General features: G+C 38.7%; 1 protein-coding gene across 1 annotated transcript in view; it reads right to left on the bottom strand.

The window, feature by feature from the left end:
• Positions 1–21,877, bottom strand: part of cdkal1 (CDK5 regulatory subunit associated protein 1 like 1) — a 223,728-nt gene that overhangs the window by 82,275 nt on the left and 119,576 nt on the right. The window contains exons 9-10 of the mRNA XM_022753568.1: positions 15,596–15,762; positions 4,782–4,927 (exon numbers count right to left, since the gene is read on the bottom strand). Coding sequence (XP_022609289.1) covers positions 4,782–4,927; positions 15,596–15,762 — 313 coding nt within the window. The remainder of the gene's footprint in view (positions 1–4,781; positions 4,928–15,595; positions 15,763–21,877) is intronic.

The following is a 21,877-nucleotide window of genomic DNA, read 5'->3' on the forward strand; positions in this document are numbered from 1 at the left end:
AACATTTCATGAAGGGGATGCAAACTTTTGGACTGATACAATTTTCATTATTTCAGAATCAGTTTCTTTTCATACACTCTTTGACAATTTTTGTTACTTTTGATAATGAAGGAACATTTGCACAAACTGAACGTGAAATATCATGTTAATGAGAATGTCTTTGTTTTACTTGTTTTGTCATTTCAAAGTAGAAATATTAAAACATCTGCACTCAACTGTGTGTGAAGTGTTTGAAATAGAACAAGAAAAAACAAAACAAAAAGTTATAAACAGACCAATGTAACATGTGGGTAAACAAAAATAAAGTTATATCCTGACTTTCTCTGCAAAAGAGAGTAGACGAAAAATCACAAGTGAAGAGAAGGAGACAAAATGCTGGTCATAGCTATAATAACAATAATTATCATTATTGTAAAAGAAGCGGAAAACACTACTAATTCACCTCTAAACATTAAACTGTTACAACTTTTCAAAGGACTGCTACAGTAACACAAACACACAACACACTTGACATGCCATGTCTCACTAACTGCTTCTCTTTATTTCTCTCAATCATCTCTTAGTTTCTGACGGACCCACATCTCAGGACTCGATGCTTCAAAAAGGCTTCCCTCAACAAAACAGGCCGTCTGTTTATGTTTCACACGCACACACTCTAGCACACTCTCACTCTTTCGCACACACACAGACACACTCGCTCATACAATAGGCGTGTTTTCTGGCTTGTCCGAAGCCCTGGCTTCGCTCCCAGAGCCCGAACTGCACCGCAGCCATGATTGCAGCGGCCAAATGGGTCAGACCACTGGATGTGTACTGGTATTGATTTCACACAACCAACATCGCCCGTGTGTGTTTGAATGTGTGTTTAAGTAACAGAAGCCAGAAACTGAGTAACCGCGCATACATATACAAAGTCTCACACAAAAGGGTAGCCAGACAGTTTATGTAAACAAGATCTTATGACGTGATACCCTGCATGTGGTGAGATTGTGTGAGAGTGTGTGTGTGTGTGCCTGCGTGTGTGCCTGCGTGTCTGTGTGCATGGTCTCTTTGTGTCTCCCATGACCATTTGCCACAATGTGTTAAGATTTTGGCCGGATCAGCGTCACTGAGTTTGAATTTCTATTGGAGGACAAGGACAGAGACCTCTACTCCAGGCTAAACAAATGCCTGAAAAGCAATGCAGCGTACACACACACACACACACACACACACACACAGAGATAAGCATCTGAGTCAGTGTTAAAGCAAACACAGCAGTATCACTCCTCAATTCAAGGCCTCTTCAGAAGGAACTTAAAAGGGAGGATTTTAAGGAACGGTTAAGCCTTCAACTACAGAAGAAGAAATGATCCGTCACCCACACCTGAGAAGACAAAGACCTGAGAGTGAAAAACAGACGGGTAAAAAAAAGACGACAAATGAAGAGACAGAGATTAAATAAAAGTACCAAGATAAAAAAAAATAAAAAAAATAGGAGTCAGTGAGAAACAAGTAACTAGTGCCCATAAAATTCAAAGAGAAAATACAATAGGAAATGGGAAAATAGCATATTACATGTACAGGCGTGATCAAAAGTGTTAAAATTTAAAAGCTCATGCATGCACAAACAGTATACCTTTAGTTTGCCACAGAAGCTGTGGAGGGAGCTGAATTTTTGCTTAGTCCACAATATTCTAAAACGGCCTAAGCAAAATCATTGGTACCCCGCGAAGTGCTGATAAATAATGGTTGTAGTGACATTTCAAACCGACGATTGTCTTCAATTAGAGTCACAGTCTTGTAAAGGCAGTAAAGGCTACAAGATCATATCCAAGCAGCTTGATGTTCCTCTGACTGTAGTTGCTAGTATTGTTAATAATTCTAAAGTCTGTGGAACTGTAGCCAACCTCCCTGGATGTCGCTGCAGGAGGAAAAGTGACCCCAGATCGAACAGAAGGACAGTTCAAATGGTGGAAAAAGAACCAAAGGAATCTTCAAAACAGATACTAGCTGATCTCCAAGATCAAGTTACAACAGTGTCTGGTTGCATCATGTGTCACTTTATGAATGGAAGTGGGTCTCATGGAAGGAAAACCCGGGAAGTCCGCACTTTTGAAAGAGAAACATTGAAAAGCCAACTGGGGTTTGCTAAAAATGCAGCAAAAAGTATTGGAGAGCTCTGTGTCAGTTGCTCTTACAGTAGGCTAATGACCCAAAACATCCATGTAAAAGCACCGAAGAATGGTGGAGAAGAAAACATTGGACTAGTCTGAAGTGGCCTGCCATGAGTCGTGATCTTATTCCAGTTGAACATCTGTGGAAATAGCCGAGACGCTGAAACTGAAAAGAGCTGAAAAAGCACCCATCAAACCTGAGAGAACTGCAGCAGTTTGTTCAAGAAGAATGGGACAAACTACCAGTTGAGAACTGTAGAAGTCGTATGAAAATCTATAAAAAGCACTTGATTGCAGTGATTGTGTTCAGGTAGGTAGAGGAGTGTGAGGAGAGAGAGGTGGTGAGAGAGAGAGACCTACTAAGTGTTTCCGAGTGATCCAAAGAGACATAATTGCTGTGTCTGAAACTGGACTGCACTGTGTTCACAGTATACTCACTGGTGTAGTGCGTGAATTCCAAAAGCGCAGTGTTGTCCCAAATCAAACACTGCCGTTGTGCACTCACTAGAAATGAGACGACAGTCCTCCTTCTGTTGCTGCCATTTTCTCAAGTTTGAAAACATGTTGGTGGTCCCTCCCCTACCACTACGTAGCCAAGATGGTGACCGTTGAGAGGAGTCCATCATTTTACGTTGTTCATTTTGAGTGCATCATCCAGGTAATTATAGTCCCCTGCATGTTGCCATAGTGAATGCATTTATGCACTCCAAACAGTAAGTATGGAAGTATGTGAATTGAGACATAGAAACTGACTCACATAGCAACTGGTGCACAAATACCGCACTCACATACACATACACATGAATGAGTATAAACTTTTCATTCCGACACTTCAGGCTGCATGGGTTGAGTGGTTCTATGAATTCTGTCAATATATTTAAATACATAAATCTTTAAATGCAGATGACTGTACAGTGACCTGAATAAAAGTCTTATTCACCCAGATTTACATTTTATATTTAAGCCTATGGTATGGTATGACTGTTGACCTACATGAAGCAGTTACATGAAATCTATTGATTGCTGCAGTACATGGATCTCATCCGCTTAGAGCAAACTCCTTGCTAACAAAATGACTTTAATCTGCAACATCAAAAGACATGTATTCATACATGGGAACCAGAGCCACATAATTTATCGGAGAAAAGCGCTGCCATGTTCAGCTAACTATCCACTGCAGTGAAAAAGCTACACTTTCACGATCATCTGCATATGGATGGAAGTGAATCCATATCCATCCTGTGATAGGCTTTCTTTCTAAAACAAGTACTTACTCTCTCTCCCTCACTGTTTATATAAATCTCTGATACACACACACACACACACACACACACACACACACACACACACATCCACACCTATAATCACATGAAGCAGAAATACCTTATCCTGTACTTACCCTAAAATATGCATAGTGTCATTTAATTCCAGGAAAAAGGCATACTTAAAAATAAGAGGTTATCATCTAGCAACAGCAATAACATGCTTTGGTATACTGTACCAATGCATACACAAACATCTTTCTTCTAAATCACACAATAATACCTAGAGATTTAAGGCAGAAATGTGACCCAAACTCATTTTCATATGAATCCCTTCATAGCGTATTATCGTAGCATCAATTCTATATTTATTCACCACCCCTGACGTGCACTGCCATAATTAATCATAGTCAAATTCCATGACAGATTATCTTTCATACAGTAACAGATTAAGTTTGCATCATTTCTTATCTTTTGTGCTATATCAGAGGTCAAATCCTTGCATTATGTGCATGTTTTAGAATTGTGGATATTTTTTTATAATAGGGAGGAGGGGGGGCTATATTTAATCCTCATCAGGAATGGACATGTTTAGCTTTAAAATCCATGTGTGTTGGTCACTGCGCATATTTTTGAGGAACATAGCTCCAGCCTCAAACAGCACTGCATTCAGTTCTCCTTTTACTTGTCTATTAATCCCAAGTTTGAAATGTTTAACCTTGTAAAGTGATGTCCTGATGAAGGACAGATGAGAGGCAGAGGGATAGCAGCACAAGTGCAAGATTTAGAAGAGAACATATCGCTCAAAGAAATATACTATATATATATATATATATATATATATATATGTATATAATGACTGATTAAGTGAATAATGTTCATCATGTTTATGACTTAGTTCCAACATATGTCAGAGCAATATCCAAGATAATGGTGGCAATATGAGGAACATTTTGTATACTTCATTGAGTTGTAGATTTAATTGTAAATGGATGAAACTGGCATTTTTACCCATCAGTCTACACTCAGATTTAAAATTTGCATTTTTAGCAAATTTATGAAAAAATCAGCTCAAATGCGCATTACGCATTTGACACAAATGACTTTATTCAGACCAGTATATCATGATACACTGATCTTCCTCTATAGGTGTCATTGACTTAGAAATACTTTGGCTATGCGTTTGTCCATGTGCTATTTTCACACACACAGACTAGTTTTTGTAACATTCAAGGTCACTAATGAGGATATGCTGAGTGTCAGAAGTGAGAGAGGAACAATATGTAACAGCTACGTTTGTGTCATCAGGCCGCTAACATGCAGCAGACTTGAGGGTCCATGAGGAGTCCACACCCTGCCTTACCTCTCTTTGAGGAAGTCCACCACTCTTTTGAAGTCATCGGCACAATACTCTCTCTTCATGTCCATCAGTACACTGTCTGAGGCTGACTGCACGGGAACATGAAGGAAGGCATAGACCCGCGGGTGATTCAATATCTTTGCCATTTCCTAATGAGACACAGAGAAGAGAGGGAGAAAGAGAGATGAGGAAACAGGAAGAAATTGACAAAAAGGGCTAGATTTTCATGTATGTAGAGAAAAGACGGTAGGGGTGAAATCACTGAGATGTACATGTTTCGCAGGATGTTACATATGTCAACCTGAGTCCAAACTATACACTATATAACATATTCAAACCTTCTACCACCAATAAAAAAGTAATCATGTTTTTTTTTATCTAAATGGTACTACTGTATACAATATATATCAATATGGAACAAAGAAAACTTATTTGAAAAGCTTTACTTTGGGAAAGCTGTACTTAATAATACTCAAATAGGTAATCAACTCTTACAATAAGTGTTAATTACCAATTAGTCTGCCAATGATGGTGGACAAAGCTAATAAGTGTTGTAGCCAGGGGAGTCATGCATCTGAGGCCAGAAATTTAAGCTCTGGAATTATTTTTATGTGGTTATATGGTTAGTCAATGCGAAAGGCTCTGGTGATTGGTAGTGGTTAGCTTCGAATAAAATGAAGGTTCCATTAACATTCCTGCCTCTTTCTGAACTCTTTTCACCCCAGACCTTCCAACAGACTGCCTCTTTCTCGTATTTCTATTCCTCTTTTTTATACTGGAAAAATAAAAGGAAAGCAGCTCAGATAATTCACCATGTGCCCACTAGATCCAAAGTCTAAAGAGTCAAGGCTGCTCCAGTGGGAGTTCTTTATTTCTGAAAAGTCAAGAGCTTTTACTGAAGCATTCAGGTTCACATCTCAGATCAAAATGGTGAGGGGGAAAAAAGAAAAGTACATTAAGTCTATAATTAACTCAGTAAGGATTTCTGGCCACTAGGTACCTTGCCGTTTTCACTAAAGGAGTGATGCTTGGGGTACAGTACATGTTGGCCATAATGCCTGCAGTTTCTATAATACAGAACACAGACAGAAGGTTACAAGTAAAGTGCTCTGTTGTTGAAAATGGTGTGAATCTTTACTTATGGAAACATTAACCTAAAGGGAAATATCACTGGCAGATAATAATCATGCTCTTATACTGAAGGATAGGACTGAAACACTCCAATTCTAGTTAATCCTTTACCTGCTTTTAAAGGACCGTTTACAGCTCAAATGAAGAGAATACATCTGACAGAACACAAGGCTAAATTCACACACACACACCTGGTAAACAGCATACATTGTATTATAATGAGGAATACAGACACAATTTTTTATAGAGTTTCATGAACCAATAATGATAGCTATAATTTTATGTCAACTGAAATTATAGAGCTTGTTTATTTCATCAGAAACATGTACCATTTATTCAGCGTTTTTTACAGAAGCATCACAGATCTTTGAGTCGTGTCTTTTTTTGTCTCTTCCTCTTACACTTTCACCAAAAAACAACTGCAAGAGTGACATTCTGTGTTGTGTTTTTTTTTATACACCACATTAATTAGGAGTGTTGGCAGGTTTTTTGTTTTTCTTTCCTTCTTACTTTAATTTCCTCAGTAAAAGAACTGGAGAGACTACAGATGTCAGATTTTTCTGATGGACATAATCAGGATGCTATCATTACCATGCTAATCACCACAAGAAGGGGAGAGAGAAAAAGAGAGGGGAGGAAGAAATGATTTAATGATTTCCTACAAGAATGTGCTGATTGCAGTCCGTCTTCTCAATTAAGATCTATTGTGGAATGTTCTCTACTTCATACACAGACACAAAAGCATATGTGTGTGCATGCACACACACACACACACACAGACACAGCTCAGTAGCAGCACCACAGGGGGTTGACCACTGGAAGCCCCAAATTAGAAAGAATTAATTTGGTCGGAAAATGGAGCTTGATTGGTGACAGAAATCAGCCTGCTACATGTGCGTGTATGTGTGTGTGAGAGAGAGCGAGTGAAATAAAAATATGTAAAGGAACACGCATTTATGTGTGTTTTAAAGGTGAACGAGTGGTGGATTGATGGATTATGTGCCCATGTGTTATTTCTAACTTCTTTCAAGTTTTAAAATTCTGGTGTGAGGAATTGTATAGTCCACAACCACAGGATTGCAATACAGAGAAGTAACAATGCAATGTGTTGAGTGGTTTCGCTATGTAGATACATTTGTCCTTTTCTCTGTATGTGCCTTTTCAAACAATGTGGTTGAAGTGCAACCTTTTTACCTCTGGTACTTTGTGCTGCAGTGATCCATTCAAGTATTGAAGTCTGCACCTGTTATTAATAACAGTTTCTATTATATCCTAGTACACAGAATAGACCTGGTTTTCTAATATGGTGCTCAATTCTTTATTATACATGTGTGTGAGCTATCCATAAGGCTGATTGATGATCATTATCATGTGCAGGTCATAATAGGTACACTGAGATAAGTCCTTTGGAATTAACTAGTCTCTTTATAACCTGCAGACCGACACAGTTGTGAAATTCTTCCAAGATTAGAATTTGTTATTGGATATGTGTGTCTGACTGTGTGTGTGTTTTTCGTGCATGTCTGTATCTAGTACTTGTTAGGGTATGCATTTTGATGCTAAGCGCAATGAGTTTAATATCATGCTCCAGTCTCATTAGATCTACTGACAATGATAACTCCCAATTGACCGTAACCTTGCGCACAGATTGTGTGTGTGTGTGTGTGTGCGCACATACAGTATATGAATGTGTGTTGAAAGGGTGAATGGGGTCTCAACAGATGGCATGCTAGTTTGAGTAGCAGGACACTGCTGATGGCAACTGGGAATTAATCTGTAAGGGGAGGACTTTTCATTCACACAAGCCATTTATCATGTATGTGCGTCTGTCTGACAGAGTGCGTCCCATCCTCCAGTGATTAAAAAGCACACTGATATGAATCTCTCTCATTACCGATCCCTGTGGAGTTGAGGCCTTTTCGATGTTTGACTGCTGCTGACAGACAGTTTAGTGAGTCTGAAGTGAAAATGATGCTGTGATGAGGAAGATATCGCTCAGCAGTGCCCGGTGGCAAAAATTAAAGTGCTGCTTTAATGCCTTTGCTCCTGGGTGGATGAACTATCCAGCTCAAAGCAAAATTCATGAGGTTTAAGCGACCAATCAAGAGCTGGTGCAAGTGTTTTTATTTATATTCATTTAGTTTGTCTTTTTTGTTGTGCTGTTTATCTGTCCTGACAGTTTTTGAAGCAGTGTAATATTGTTTCTAACTCTCTCTGCCACTTTCTCCTTCCCCCCACCAGGCCTATCACTCTCATTCAAACAAACAGACACACAATCCTTTCATCTTCGGTTGATCAGCTCAGATAGACACATAAACCCGACACATAACTGGCTTAGCTCAAAGGATCTGATATCTACCCCCTAAAATCAGATAGGACTGAAAAGAACATATATGGAAAACAGAGAGAGAAAAGCAGATAAAAGGAGGTATGGCTCCAAGCAGCCTCAATGAGGGGATGACACCCTTTCACACTATCTTCCCCTTCTTTGCGAAGACAGAAATTGTGTTTTCACTGTGAGCTTGGAGCTGCACATTTCTTTGGAAAATTCTGTATGAAAGTTTTTCTGTTGCTCGCTGCTCTGCTTCATGCCCTACCTTTTCATCAGTCCCTCCCACCTCCCTTTATGTTTTTAGAGCAGAAAACATGTGTTCTCTGTATGAGTTTCATATCTAACTTGTACTTGTGTCATAGGTGGAACACTATCATTAAAAAAAACTGCAGAAACTGATTAAGGCATAACTATTGATTTGTTTGGATCAAGTCGTCTGTTTGTGTTGCTAAAAACTGCAAATTCCTTATTATTCAAGAAAGTCTTGCAAATAATATGGTTGGAAAAAAAAACATGCAAATAAGAATAAAAAAATTATTACATTTTGCTTCAGAACAATGATGTGACATCCCAGAGAAATCATACCCAAACTCAATTTCTTGTACTCACAAACGTTCAAGTGCTATTTACTTTAAAGGAGAAGTAATAAGTTATTTGCACCTGACTGTTCAGCACTGTCCTACATTTCCAGGTGTCAGAAATGTTCCACTGTACATTCCAAAGCATATTTAGGAGTAAATAACATAAACATCCTTTAAATATGGATTCATTGGTGAAATTTCTACAATAAGTATTGCATTTTTCTCAACAATTGATAGCACTCAGGTTATAAAGCATTTGGTTCAGAATATGGGGCAAGAAAAAAGAAGACTAAAGCTTGTATGGTCAATGTATGATATTGAGGACATAGTTGAAAACTGTTGTGGAAATGCTGCAAACAACTGATATCACTGTGTCCTTTTTGTATTCTGCCTAGTGTCAGCTGGTTCCAGCCTTTTATCTGTTTGCTTCTCTCCTACTTTCTGTGCTCACAAATACAGCCAAATTTCCAATAAAGCCGTTGTCATTTACATGTATTCTGTTTCTGTTGTCAGGAAAAAAAAAGTCTCTAAATGGAGCGACAAATGTGCTAAGTTGGCAAGACTGCCGGCTGCAGACGCCCCCCCCAATATAATCTGTTGGAGTGATGGGGCATGGTTCTGGGAAGAACCAATCACATTTTGGTGCCAATTTGGTTAAAGGGACGGGTCCGGGAATTTCTTCTTCACTTTCCTCATCAATATCAATAGTGGTGAGAGCTATGAGTTTATACAATTTGGCGCAGATCCAAACAGACAGGTGTGGGATTGTTTGGCCTTTGCGGAGGTATGTGCTCCATGAAGTACCATCCTAGTTCTGAGTGTGTTTTGAGTGTGTGGTGTATTTGCTCGCAAAATTATTGCTCAATTTTTGAGTGTGGTGTTGATAGACAATATTGTCTCAGAGTGCAACGACAACCTTGATGTGGAGGTGCTACTCACAACAATAAAACAAAATGAAAGCAATAATTGTTGGGAATACATTCTTACTTAGTTTTTGTGACGCCAAAATTTTAAATTGTTGTTAATATTTTGTTGCAGCTTCACATCAGGGCATGCCATGTATCAATTCATATTAGCTAGAAGAAAAATAAAATCATTAACTATCTTCTATAGTAGTGAGCTGTCAGTGTTAATATATGGCACAGACATTATCATATTTGTATATAGTATGGAATTAGGCCAATGTAGCACACAAAAACACATGTGGATTCCCCAGAGTGCCAACACACAGACAGATTGGGTTATAGTCTGGTTCAAGTGAAATTAGTGAAGCAAACAGTAAGTAGCACCCAACTGCATCACACACATGCTGACAGACATATACACAAACCCACACATAACAGAGTATTAACAGGGTTCACCCAGGGGAGTCTGCAGAGAAAATGATTCTACAAGCCATTCCCAGGATAATAAGTCAGGTCCCTGTGTGTGTGCACACTGGCACACACAAACACAGTCGGTGGGAACTGTGTTCAGAAGGAGAAAGGGAAACTGAGTTCCCCATGGCATTAACCGTTTCAAACACTTCAGGCTGCACCTGATTTTCCCTGGAGGGCATATCGAGCCTGCAGCACCTCACACAGTGCAGATGTAGTGCACAGTAAAAGAGAACTCAAGTGTATGTATAGCATTTGAGCGCCACACTGTACTGTGCTGTGTGTATCCTCTGACTGATGTGAGTTTGGAATAAATTACACCACTGAACATTGTGGCACTTTCCAGATTGTTTCCTCATTATCATGACTGAATGACACAAGCCAACCAAAAATACCCTCAAACCAAAATCCATAAAACCACTATGGATAAATGTTTTCTGCAACAAACTGCAAATAAGTCAGTTTACTCACTTCCATCACCACTTCATTATTTCCACCTTAACTAAACCACAACAAAACCTAAGATCGCTGCTGGAATTCCCAATTTCAAATGGGCAGCTGGCATTTAAATCTCTTTCTCTTCTCTCTTTCAAAACTCGTAATTCACCCCATAATTCAGAAAACATAATTCACTGCATTAAGTCAGGAGTCATAATTTAGAGGCACATCAGAATAGCTTTACAGCGAGCATTCATTTGGTGTCGGGTCCCTCACACAATGCTACATTAGGCTTCTAATGTGAAGAGGCTCCCAAAGGGTTCATTAAAATGAAAATGGTCCGAGAGGGTGTGTCTAAGTGTGTGCCCATACAGCGGTGCTTGTGTGCACGTCTGAGTGTGAAGGTGAGAGAATCTGTGTGGGTATGTTTCTGTCTGTGTGTGTATTCATGCATGTGAATGCTTGTGTCCGCTTGCGTGAATGAAAAATATCAGCCGAATCAGAAGATGGAGTTTTTCGCTTCGTTGCGGGTATTTGGTAGTTTGTCACCGTTCCAGAGGCCCAGTGGGGAAAATGTCAGACATCTCTCACTGTCTCTGGAATGTAAACGGCTAGAAGGAAAAATTAAGTGTAAAAAAAAAAAGTGTTAAAAACAAAAATTTTAAAATAATAAACAAAGAAATGTTTTAATGAAATAATAATAATGGTACAGATTCTGTCCAGTCTTCATGTCACATGGTGGAAATATATTTACTATTTACAGCCACATGGTCATCAACATCTGACACTGCAGAACAATTACAATGACCTGTCTCTTTCTGTTTATTTATTTATTTTCTCCTTTAATGGATGCATTTTTATCATAAAGTCAAAGGAGAAGCAAAACAGTAATTCACAATTTATGTTTTTGCTAAATGACATTTTAAATTTCCTTAAATACGTTCTTCGTAGCTGGATGAAACCAAGCATCGACAAAGAGGGAGCGATGTATAATTTTGTTTCTCTGACTGTATTTATAAGATGCGATATTGTCATGAATTGCTTTGAGTGACAAAAGCTGAGCATAATGTTCAGTGAAATCACTCCTTGTTTGCAACATTACAGTCATCACACCACTGTTTCACAGAGCTAACTGTGGACAGTGTGATCTCTGGTATAACTGAGATTAGCTCTAGGGAGGATATTGAATGGACAACTGCTATTTCATTCATCTCAGCCTGACTGACTGCTACGTACGAGGAGGCTACTTTCACACCTCATTTACTGAGTCTGCTAGCATGCTAGATTTAATAACACACAAAGGCTCGCGGAGGCACATGCACACGTATCTGTGCGCACACACCCACACACCTTATATAATCAGATGAGAATCTGATTGATCAGAGAATGAGATCAGAGAATCAACTTGTATTTTTGACTACCGCTTAGTAATTTATCAACAGAGAGATAGAAAGACAGATGGACAGACGATGGATAGACAGAAAGACTAAAAAAAATAAATTCCGAGCTCAAAAATAAAGTATGAAGTGTGAAGAGGAAAAATGTCAGCAAAGTGAAGAACAAAGAAGTAGCATTGTTAGAGAAAGTACTCAAAAAGGAACCACTGAAGGCACGATGCAATCAACTAAAATGTCAGAGACAAGTGGCCCATGAGAGGCAACTGGGCCTCTAACTGCTCCAATCAGCAAATGGTGCTATGAAGCTGTCTACATCTGTCAGGAAAAACAGGCTGCACATAGTAAGAAATTGTGTGCTCTTGTGTGACAGAGGGAGCCAGAGCAAAAGCCTTGATCTGAGTGACTATGTGTGGAAGAGGATGATCTTTTAGGGGGGGAAGTGGAGAGGTTACTTGGCCTTTTCAGCTTCAATCACAGCCATTTGGTATGATGCTGTTATATAAGCACTGTTGTTCTTCAAAAGAAAAGACAGCAGGATGTAATTTGGCTATTCCTTAACATGACGGATTAATCTACTTTAGAGATCTGGCCTTCATCATCATCATCCCACCGTTCTTATTTCTGTGATTACCAACATCATGAGAAGGACTGGAGAAGACAGACACAAGATGAGGTGAAGGAAAGTAATTGATTGATCGATTAGACAGTTAAAAAACGAATATGAAGAATTACAGGAAAAGAACTGGAAAGAGAAAGGTAAGTAAAAGTTTGTCTTTTACATGTTGGGCACACGTCAATATATAGAAAGTAGGACTAGAAAGCAAAGGGAAAGTGGGAAGGAGGAGAAGGGAGATATGAAGAGGGGCTTGCAGGGAAGAGGAGAAAGGGTAAATGGGGGACAGGAGCAACAAAAGACAATGATAAGTTAAAGAAGAGCACTCTTATCTTTACTTATGTAGGTTAATTGACTGAGGAATTAAAGCAAAAAAGATATAATTCAATTCAATGCATGGACGTTAACAATAAAAAGGCCAGTAGCATATGAAATGATTCTTAACATCCACACACACACAGGCTTAAGCTGGTGTGTCGTCCTAGTATATTTCTAATTATCAGTTAATTGTTATTCTCTATCATTAGGAGGGTGGTTTTTTAATTGTAATGTAGCCAAGCAGAAAGCCTACCTATACATGTGGGGGACAATTAGCCACCTCCATTAACCCCTGGTTAATTACAACCTCCATTGCTGCTTCCCACAGCACTTTTCTCACTCCTTTTTACCCCTCATCTCTATCCCCGGGCCTTCATCCCCATTTTTTTTCCCTCATTTCTGCCCTCATTTCATTCATCTATGATCTCCAGTCTTCCTTGATTGTTGGATTCAAAAGTATATCTGTTGGTAACTGGCTTTTTTTTTTTTTTCACTAAAAAGTTTACTTTTCTAGGTTATCATTGCCCTATTTCAGCCCTCAATGTCCTCCCTTTCTCTCCTCTATACTTACAAATGAAGTTCCTCAAGGATGAGACTGAGGCAAGGAAGGCAAGCAAAGCTACAGTAATATATGAATTAAAATGAATGACTAAATAAACCAGGAAAATAGAATAATTCCTCACTTATGTCTTCATCACTTAAAACCTAAAATCTATCTGTCCAATTTTGCTTTTCTTGTAGTGTTAAGTTGCCTCACCTCAAATGCACAAAAAGTAATGTACAGCCTTATTGCCGAGGTCAATCCTGTACCGGGCTTTTTGGCCGCACCACAAGTTTATAGTTCAGCTTTTCTAACTCACCACACCAGAGAAAACACTACACTTTTCATACAGCTGATACACATATGATGCAGGTCTACTGATCTACACACTCAACTTACATTGGACGTTTTTCATATGACTCTCTTGTTCATTTAGATAATTACACACAGACTTACATAAGATAATTACAAAATAACAGTTTCACTCTGTCTATGTGCTCCCTCTGTGTATAGTTATCCAAGCATATAAAATATATAACACCTGTTTACCAATGTGCAAGCATAAAAAATACGGTGTGGGGCAACATAAGCTTCAGAGTTGGATTACTACTATTGAAAATCTCCAGTGGCTGTAGAAAGAAGTTTGCTCAATGCAGAAGAATGTTTTCTACATATATATATATATATATATATATATGTACTTTATTAAGGTCAGACGAGTACCCCATTGCCACATTTTTATTGCCATGAACTTTGTTTCCAATGTACATCCACTCATCCTACAGTAATTCCTATTTTGTTTATTGTGGTATGAAAAATAATGGCTTAAATAATTTTTTTAGTTTTCGTTGATTTAACATTTTAGTCTTAATGATGTGTGAGTATTGTTTTTCTTTTTAGATATATATATAAACTTTTATGTCCCTGGTATATCCCGGGGGTTTATTCAAATCTTTGACTTCTAGTAAAATCAGGTCATTTTAGAGGTTGATGTGCCAATAGGTGTTCTTGAATTCCATTTCTCACACACACACACCCCCACAGCCCCCAACAGATACACTAATTTCAGAGTATTTCACAGTGACACAAATAGGGTAATTGCATGGAAAAAACCCTTTTCCTGGTACTAGTTGCATCCTGCTGTCTGGATTTTATTGGCTTTGACAACAGTGGAACTCTGGCTGCCCAGACTGACCACAAAACTCAAACATGTTCATGTTTCTTATACCTCCTACTTTATTTGTCCACATAATCTGGACAAATGAAGTGAATTTCTCAATAGATATCCCATCTTCTTCCAAAACACCCTTCTAACATTTGGTTTTCCTTTCCCATTCCTTTCCTCCCTCCAAGTTGATTTATTGTCTGAAAGCAGGGGCTGCATATGGCTGCTGATAATGGGTGGTGGGAAATGGTGATAACGTGATTCTATGTTGTTACTCTAACACTTCTAGAAACAAAGAATAGAATAAAAATCAAGACAGATTGACAGCAAAAGGATAGCAGAAGAGATAGATTTGAATGATAGAATATTTATGTCTGACAGACGGGAGAAATGTAAGAACACAGAGAGAGAGCGAGAGACAGAGAGAGAGAGAGAAAGAGAGAGAGGGGTAGTGAGAAAAAGAAAGGGGGAGAGAGAGAGAGGGGATAACAATGTCCATTGTTCCATTAGAGAAGACAATAATGACTGATAAAATGAGGTTGCTAAAGAGGACACAATGGTCCTTAATTGACTCATTAGGGAACGAGGAGAATGAACTGCACTAATGAATGGAGTATGAGCACTGCAGCTTAACTGCTTGGTAAGCAAAACAGAAAGACATTTAGTTTATTAAATCTAGGCAAAGCTATTTTATTTGTTCACCAAAAGGGAAAGCACAAGAGACTATATGGACAAAAATAAAACAGTGAAAAGCAAAAAACTCTGGAGTTCATAAGTATTTTATATTTATTAAACACTGATGTATTATTATCGTTGATGGTACTTCTGAGTGAAATTGGAGGCATATGTGCGTGTGGTTGTGTGGTTGTGTGTGTGCGTGCATGTCGGTGCGTGCGTGCGTGCATGTGGTTGTGTGTGTGCATACCTCTAGGTGTTCCAGGATATATGGTGGGTTGGTCATACCCAGCCTCAGCATGGCTCCTTCAGGAATCACCTCCACCAATCGCCACAGCAATGTGGGCAGGTCAGTTCCTATGTCTCTGCCATAAGCTCCTGTGTCTTCACTGGTCAGCCAGATCTCACACACTCCCTCTGGAAAGAGTAATACACACACACACACACACACACACACACACACACACACACACACACACACACACAACAAAGATAAAACAAAGTTAATAACTCACTTAGATTATTTTTGTTTCAACATTTCAGAGTGACAAACTATAGCTTTTCTGTTTCAATACACTGTTACACAGTACACAGTTTTGCAAATCTATTCTGTCGACTGATATGACATAACAGTGTCTCTAGAAATGTAACTGTGTAGTTAGCCTGAGCTGCAAATGCATGCACGGCTTACATCAACACCACCAGCAGACAAGAGAAAGTAGAGAACAGAACATTACAACACAGGCCCCAGCGATAGTCACACACACTGAACTCTCCATGAAGGTTCCACATCCTGACTGTTGTAAACTGCTGTGACCAGATTATTTTAATTAGAGAATGACAAATGACAAATTTCAACCCAGCAATCATGTTGTTTAAAACTGCTTTTGAATGACTACCAAAGGTCCAGCAGTGTCATGAACTTTAAAAAATGGAGTCCACACATATCTATGCATACAGGACATCTTATTTTATGTATAATGTAAATATTATATCCACTCCTCATTACCCAAGAGGACATTCTTTACTGTGACTATAGCTACTGTTACACTTAAGGGAATCTCACATTTACATTCAATTAATTGGATTTAAACTCACCTAACCTAACACAAGGTAGTGAACGCAAAGCCTTTAGACTGAAACCTGGGGGAGCTATTTGATTCACACCATTACTTTAACGGGCAAATTAACAAGGTTATTCTAGCTTTCAATGTTTATATTTCTTTATAACTTCATAATTGCAAAATAAGGTATTTTTTTTATCCTTTATTGATTTGGTTAAAATGATTCATCCTTTCATCTCATCACATTTCAACTGACTGCGCCAGAGTTATCTCTCTTGTATTGGTATATTGATGATTTTAACCAGTTCGGTAACTTTTTCACACAATTAGCTTTTTTCCCCCCAAAATAAATACGCTGTAGCCAGAACACTTGTTCACCACTAAAACGAATAATAAAATTATATATCATACATTTGTCAATATGTGTCAAAAAGCTGCCCGACCATCACAGCAACTTCTCTCAAACATTATTATTTCATCACCTTTAGCAGTCTCTTGTTGTCATTGCCTAAATGCTGTAGGCTTTGGTAGAGCCCAGCTCATGACAGTCCCTGACAAGTATTAAAAAATACCCGCCCTATAAACATGCATTCCAGGAATGTGAAGGTCATATACAGCAGGAGGGGACGATCTACAGCCTTCATGCTAAATTAAAGCAACTCTCACTGCTAGAGCTTAATGATCTGACTGTCATTTGGCTGTAGGTCTGGAAATGGTTGAGTGTCTGCTTAACTTATGGGTTAAGACGTATCATATCATGCAGACACACAAAAATACATTTGCAGTTGCAAGAGCACAGGCTCAGGTACACGTACACACACACACACACACACACACACACACACACACACACACACACACACACACACACACACACACACACACACACACACACACACACACACACACAAAACCATACAACCATCATTATCATTAGCTGTGCAGAGACAGACAGAAAGATGCATGTGGTCATTCAGAGAGTAAAGATGGTGTTTGGCTAATTGGATAGTGTGTGTGTGTGTGTGTGTGTATATAAGAGAGAGAGAGAGAGAGAGACACAGACCCTGCGTGTTTAAAGGCATGCATGGGCCAGATAGATTAAAGATGATGACAGTATAATTGTCCGCAGTGAAAGAGTTTCCAAAGCTCATCATCATTGACATCAAGATGCACTAATGATTTCTGGAGCCAGCCACTAAAAACATCCATCAATCACATGTGATCAGATCTAAGGCAAACACACCCTCTACGAGAATGCATTCAGGGTATGATGTTCATTTCCTTAAGTATGCAATTAATTTCACCTTGGGCCAATACTCAATAATAGCCTAGTTTATTAAATGTTCTTTATTAAAGATGAGTCATGATTTTCAAATTGGCAGTGAATAATAAAAAAGAATCTAATAGTTCATGCAAATATCATCTTGCCTTATAAATATATATTTCCCTTGTTTTTTACTGGCAACTGGTAGAAAGAAACCCGTTACTAGCGCTCGAAGGTGGCAGTAATGCCCCTAAGAGCTGTTCGCCAACCACGACTAAACAACAAAAAAGAGTTACTAGAACATGTTACTACCAAGCACCGGTAAAATGCGTGTAAAGTGAGATTACTTTACAAACAAGAGAAATATGCAAAGCCAACAACTACTACAGTCATAAACAAGTTCTGTGTGGTGCTCTTCAAAAAAGAAAATGAGTCTCAGAACAAATGAAACAAACTCTGCCACGTAAAGCTAGCAAAATAAAAAGACAGACTTGTGAAAAGTGTGGACGGTGGGTTATCTTTGAAGAATGGTCAAATAGTTCCCAGTGTATATCAAATAGTATTTTTTGCTTTAAATGCCCATCTCTGTTTTTTTTTTTATTTTTTATCATTTATCAACTCATTCAATTTATTTTACCTAGAACATGTACACCTAGGCTCTGTTTTATCAATGTCTCCCTTCACAGATATAGATAAGAGCTACTCATCCATTGTTGGCCACTGGACACCTTCACTGACGGAGGACCTGGAGGTCAAGCTCTATACAGAGACGTGTTATTATCAGCAGTCATCGTTTTGTAATGAATGAGTGTCTCTCTTTAGCAACATAAATGCCATGGTTGATTTGCTGCTGTATTTTTCCCCATAATATATGACACATTTTTCATTTTTTTTTTTTTAGCCTGGAGGAAGGCGGTGACAGCACATTGCCAGGGTAGCTAATGTCAGCTTGTTTGGGCTCAATTACACCAATCCCTCTGCCAAGGTCTAACTCTTTCCTGCATCATCTGCGTCCCAGGAGGAGATGTATTCCTACACCCATCACACCGGCAGCATAATTTTCTACGTCAGTTCTGTCCCGCAATAATATTGTCCGAGTGACCTGCATTAAATTGGCCTAGCAGGAGTAAAATCGGTTCTTTCCAAAACAGCATTCCTGCGATTCTATTCACATAATGCTGCCAAGATGGTAACCTTGTGTATTGTCTGCTATCACATAGCTCTTGTGATTCCTGTGTTAATTATGTTTTGAATAGGGTGATGCTTTGGAAAAGTCTCAGGTGTTTACTCAAGGCCACAGTCATACATAGATCTCCCGATAAACTCAATAACCTGCCCAGTAATTTGCTGCTTTGGCTTGCTCCACAGTCCCTTTTGTATTAGCTGTGCCAATGGTATTATTGTTGGCCAGAAACACAGAGATGGTGGCCGTTTCATCAGGAAATGTTAGCTTGTTCTCCCTTCTCTATCTGTTCTGATACAAACTGCGCAGCTGCTTCCTCTGGCTTCGGTATGTGTACAGAGGAGAGATGGGGTCGCTGTGGTACAGATCTGTAATGTGTCTAATGTGTCCCTGTGTCAGGGATGTGAAGATTACAACAAAAAAAAACTCATCAGGACAAGAGTATGTTGAAGAGAAATCTAATAATCTACAAGTAATTACTTTTACTTTTAATACTGTTTTTAGATTTGTAATAATTTGGCCTTCAAAACCAACAGGGCAAGCCAAATAGAGGGCACAATATATTATGACAACCTATTATTTTCCGGTTTGTGAAGTCTAAATTCAAGGTGGTCTAGCAAGAAGGGAGTATATGCCCTTTACTAAAGTAGAATTTTAACATACCAATACAGTATGAACAATAATAATGTGTTATTGTTACTGTTAGTAAGCAAACAAATGAAAGCTGTATCTCTTGAAATACAATCAGGACAGGCAAGTTTCCATTCTGCTTTGACCCGTGTGGGCTACATTACTAACCCTCAACCTGACCTTTTCTTCTCCACGTCACTTTGTGATGTAGTCTGATGTCAGAACAGTTATAAACATGGGTGGGGGAGCAGGGCACTTTTCCTAAAAGCTATTAACATTCACTTAACTCTGACAGCAGTGCATAGACAGCATAGGGAGGAGTGAACCAAACGACAGGAGAGGAAGGTATTAAAGATGAAAAAAAAAGAAAAAAGAGTGGGCCCTGCCTTGTTTGGGGTTTGAGCCTTCAGGGTTAGGGTTATTGATAGGTAAAGAGAAAGATACAGACAGAGACGGAGAGCGCACGCTCAAAAGGAAACAGCTGTGTGTTTATCTAAGCTGCTTTTGTCTTTGTCCAAGAATAACACCATCAGCATGCCTGACAAATGCCATACACATATCAAACAATCATCACTCCAACTCTCTGCCAAATACTTTGCTTTTTGTGTGCATGTGCATGTGTGTGTGTGTGCGCCCTTTGTTTTCCTAAGAAAACCCTCTAACCTGACTTGAAGAGAGTTATAAGAGTGTTGGATCTGCTGCTTGTTTCTATACCTGTCTGCGAGATGAAACAAATAACTAAACACAGCATAAACCGGAAATTCAGGAAGAGGATGAGAAAACTGTATCTCCTGCCTAGGATGAACCTAGCTTAGTCACAAGGATGGAAGAAAACTGGTGGCTTAAGTTTATGCTGGTTATGTCAACCAGTTCATTTTAGGCAGATCTATTTGGGATAGACATATGACTCAAGTAAAAAAAATGACTTCGAAGCTTTTTTTTTTTTAGTTCTATGTATATACAGGAGGTAAAAATCAAGTGTAAACTCGAAAGAATGTCTCTCTTTTGAGATGCCATTCAATGTTGAGTATGATTCAATTTTGATATACAGTTTTGGCAATAAAAATAATTTAGCTTTCATTTGTTCATCATCACCAATATGATACAGTTTCCAGGCTAACACCTCCTATTAGCTGCAGTGCTTAAAATCACAGTAGCATTTACTGTAGCAGACATCTATGTGTCATTATACTGTTTACATCTGGCCCTGTGTCCCCGCTCCGCCCTTGGATAAAAGGATGGGAGGAGTGGGAGGAGAAAAGAGACTAGGGCTTTGAAGTGGTTGCTTTGAAGACGTGTGACAGAACCAATTGATTCAGGTGATTGGGAGCTTTAGTAAAAGCCACTGGTGAAACGGTTAAAGGGTCTTAAATCATAAATGAGACACAGGCAGCACAACATGACCACACATTTTCATGTCATGCTTGTTTCTATTAGTTAGCAAATGGTGTGATTCTTTCCATAGCGCCACATTTTAGATTCTTTGTGTGTCTGTGTCATTTCTGCGCTGCTTTATTGTTTGTTACAACAACATATTCTTTCTTAACAGCAATGTTTTTAGCCTAGTTTAGCATATCATGTTATTAGCCTAGCAGACAATGTGTCTATGGCTGTAAAACGACATGTCACCAGCAGTTGGTGAAAAACTTGGGACAACTGCGAGACTGTGCATCTTAAACTGTAAACTGTTTGCTTAACAGGTCCTCAACCAAATTACCACTATTGTCTCCTTTACAAGCAAATTTTTATCGCACCTGTGACAACAAGCATTATCATTACCAACACACTAAAACTGTAACACATTTGATCATATTGGTCTCTTGGCCATATTTAATGTGTTTGTTTTGTATCCCTAAGATTTTAAATACAGTATCTTTATAGACAGGTGCAGCAATCCCACTATGCTTTTATACATGTTTAAAGACGAACTTTACAAAACCCCACCATGTATCCAAAAATACACAATCATTTATTAACATAAGTGCATGTGTATTTCTGTGTATGTGCCGCATGTTTGTATCTGTATGAGTTCAGTACATGAACAGACACATAACAAGTTACCCCTTCTATCCCTACCCTACATATATGGGTTCAGTATTCCTACTTATCTTAATCTCTTTGACATGATATACATTTTGATTGGCTGCCACAGGCTATAATGTTTAACAGATTATAGATTAGATGCACATAAAGTTGATCCTATTAAACTGCATTAAAAACCTATTTTCCATAACACAAGTCAACACATGGCTAAGCATGTTACAGTACATACATGGAGAGAGCGTGAAAGAGAGTGAGAGGGATCCATTGGTGTTTCTTGTTGGTATTTTACATTTCAACAAATGTCTCAGACTGCTTTGAAATTTGTACAATACTTCTGTATTTGGTCAC

This window comes from Seriola dumerili, unplaced genomic scaffold (assembly GCF_002260705.1).
Source record: "Seriola dumerili isolate Sdu_G_001 unplaced genomic scaffold, Sdu_1.0 BDQW01000191.1, whole genome shotgun sequence".
NCBI classification, from domain to species: domain Eukaryota; kingdom Metazoa; phylum Chordata; class Actinopteri; order Carangiformes; family Carangidae; genus Seriola; species Seriola dumerili.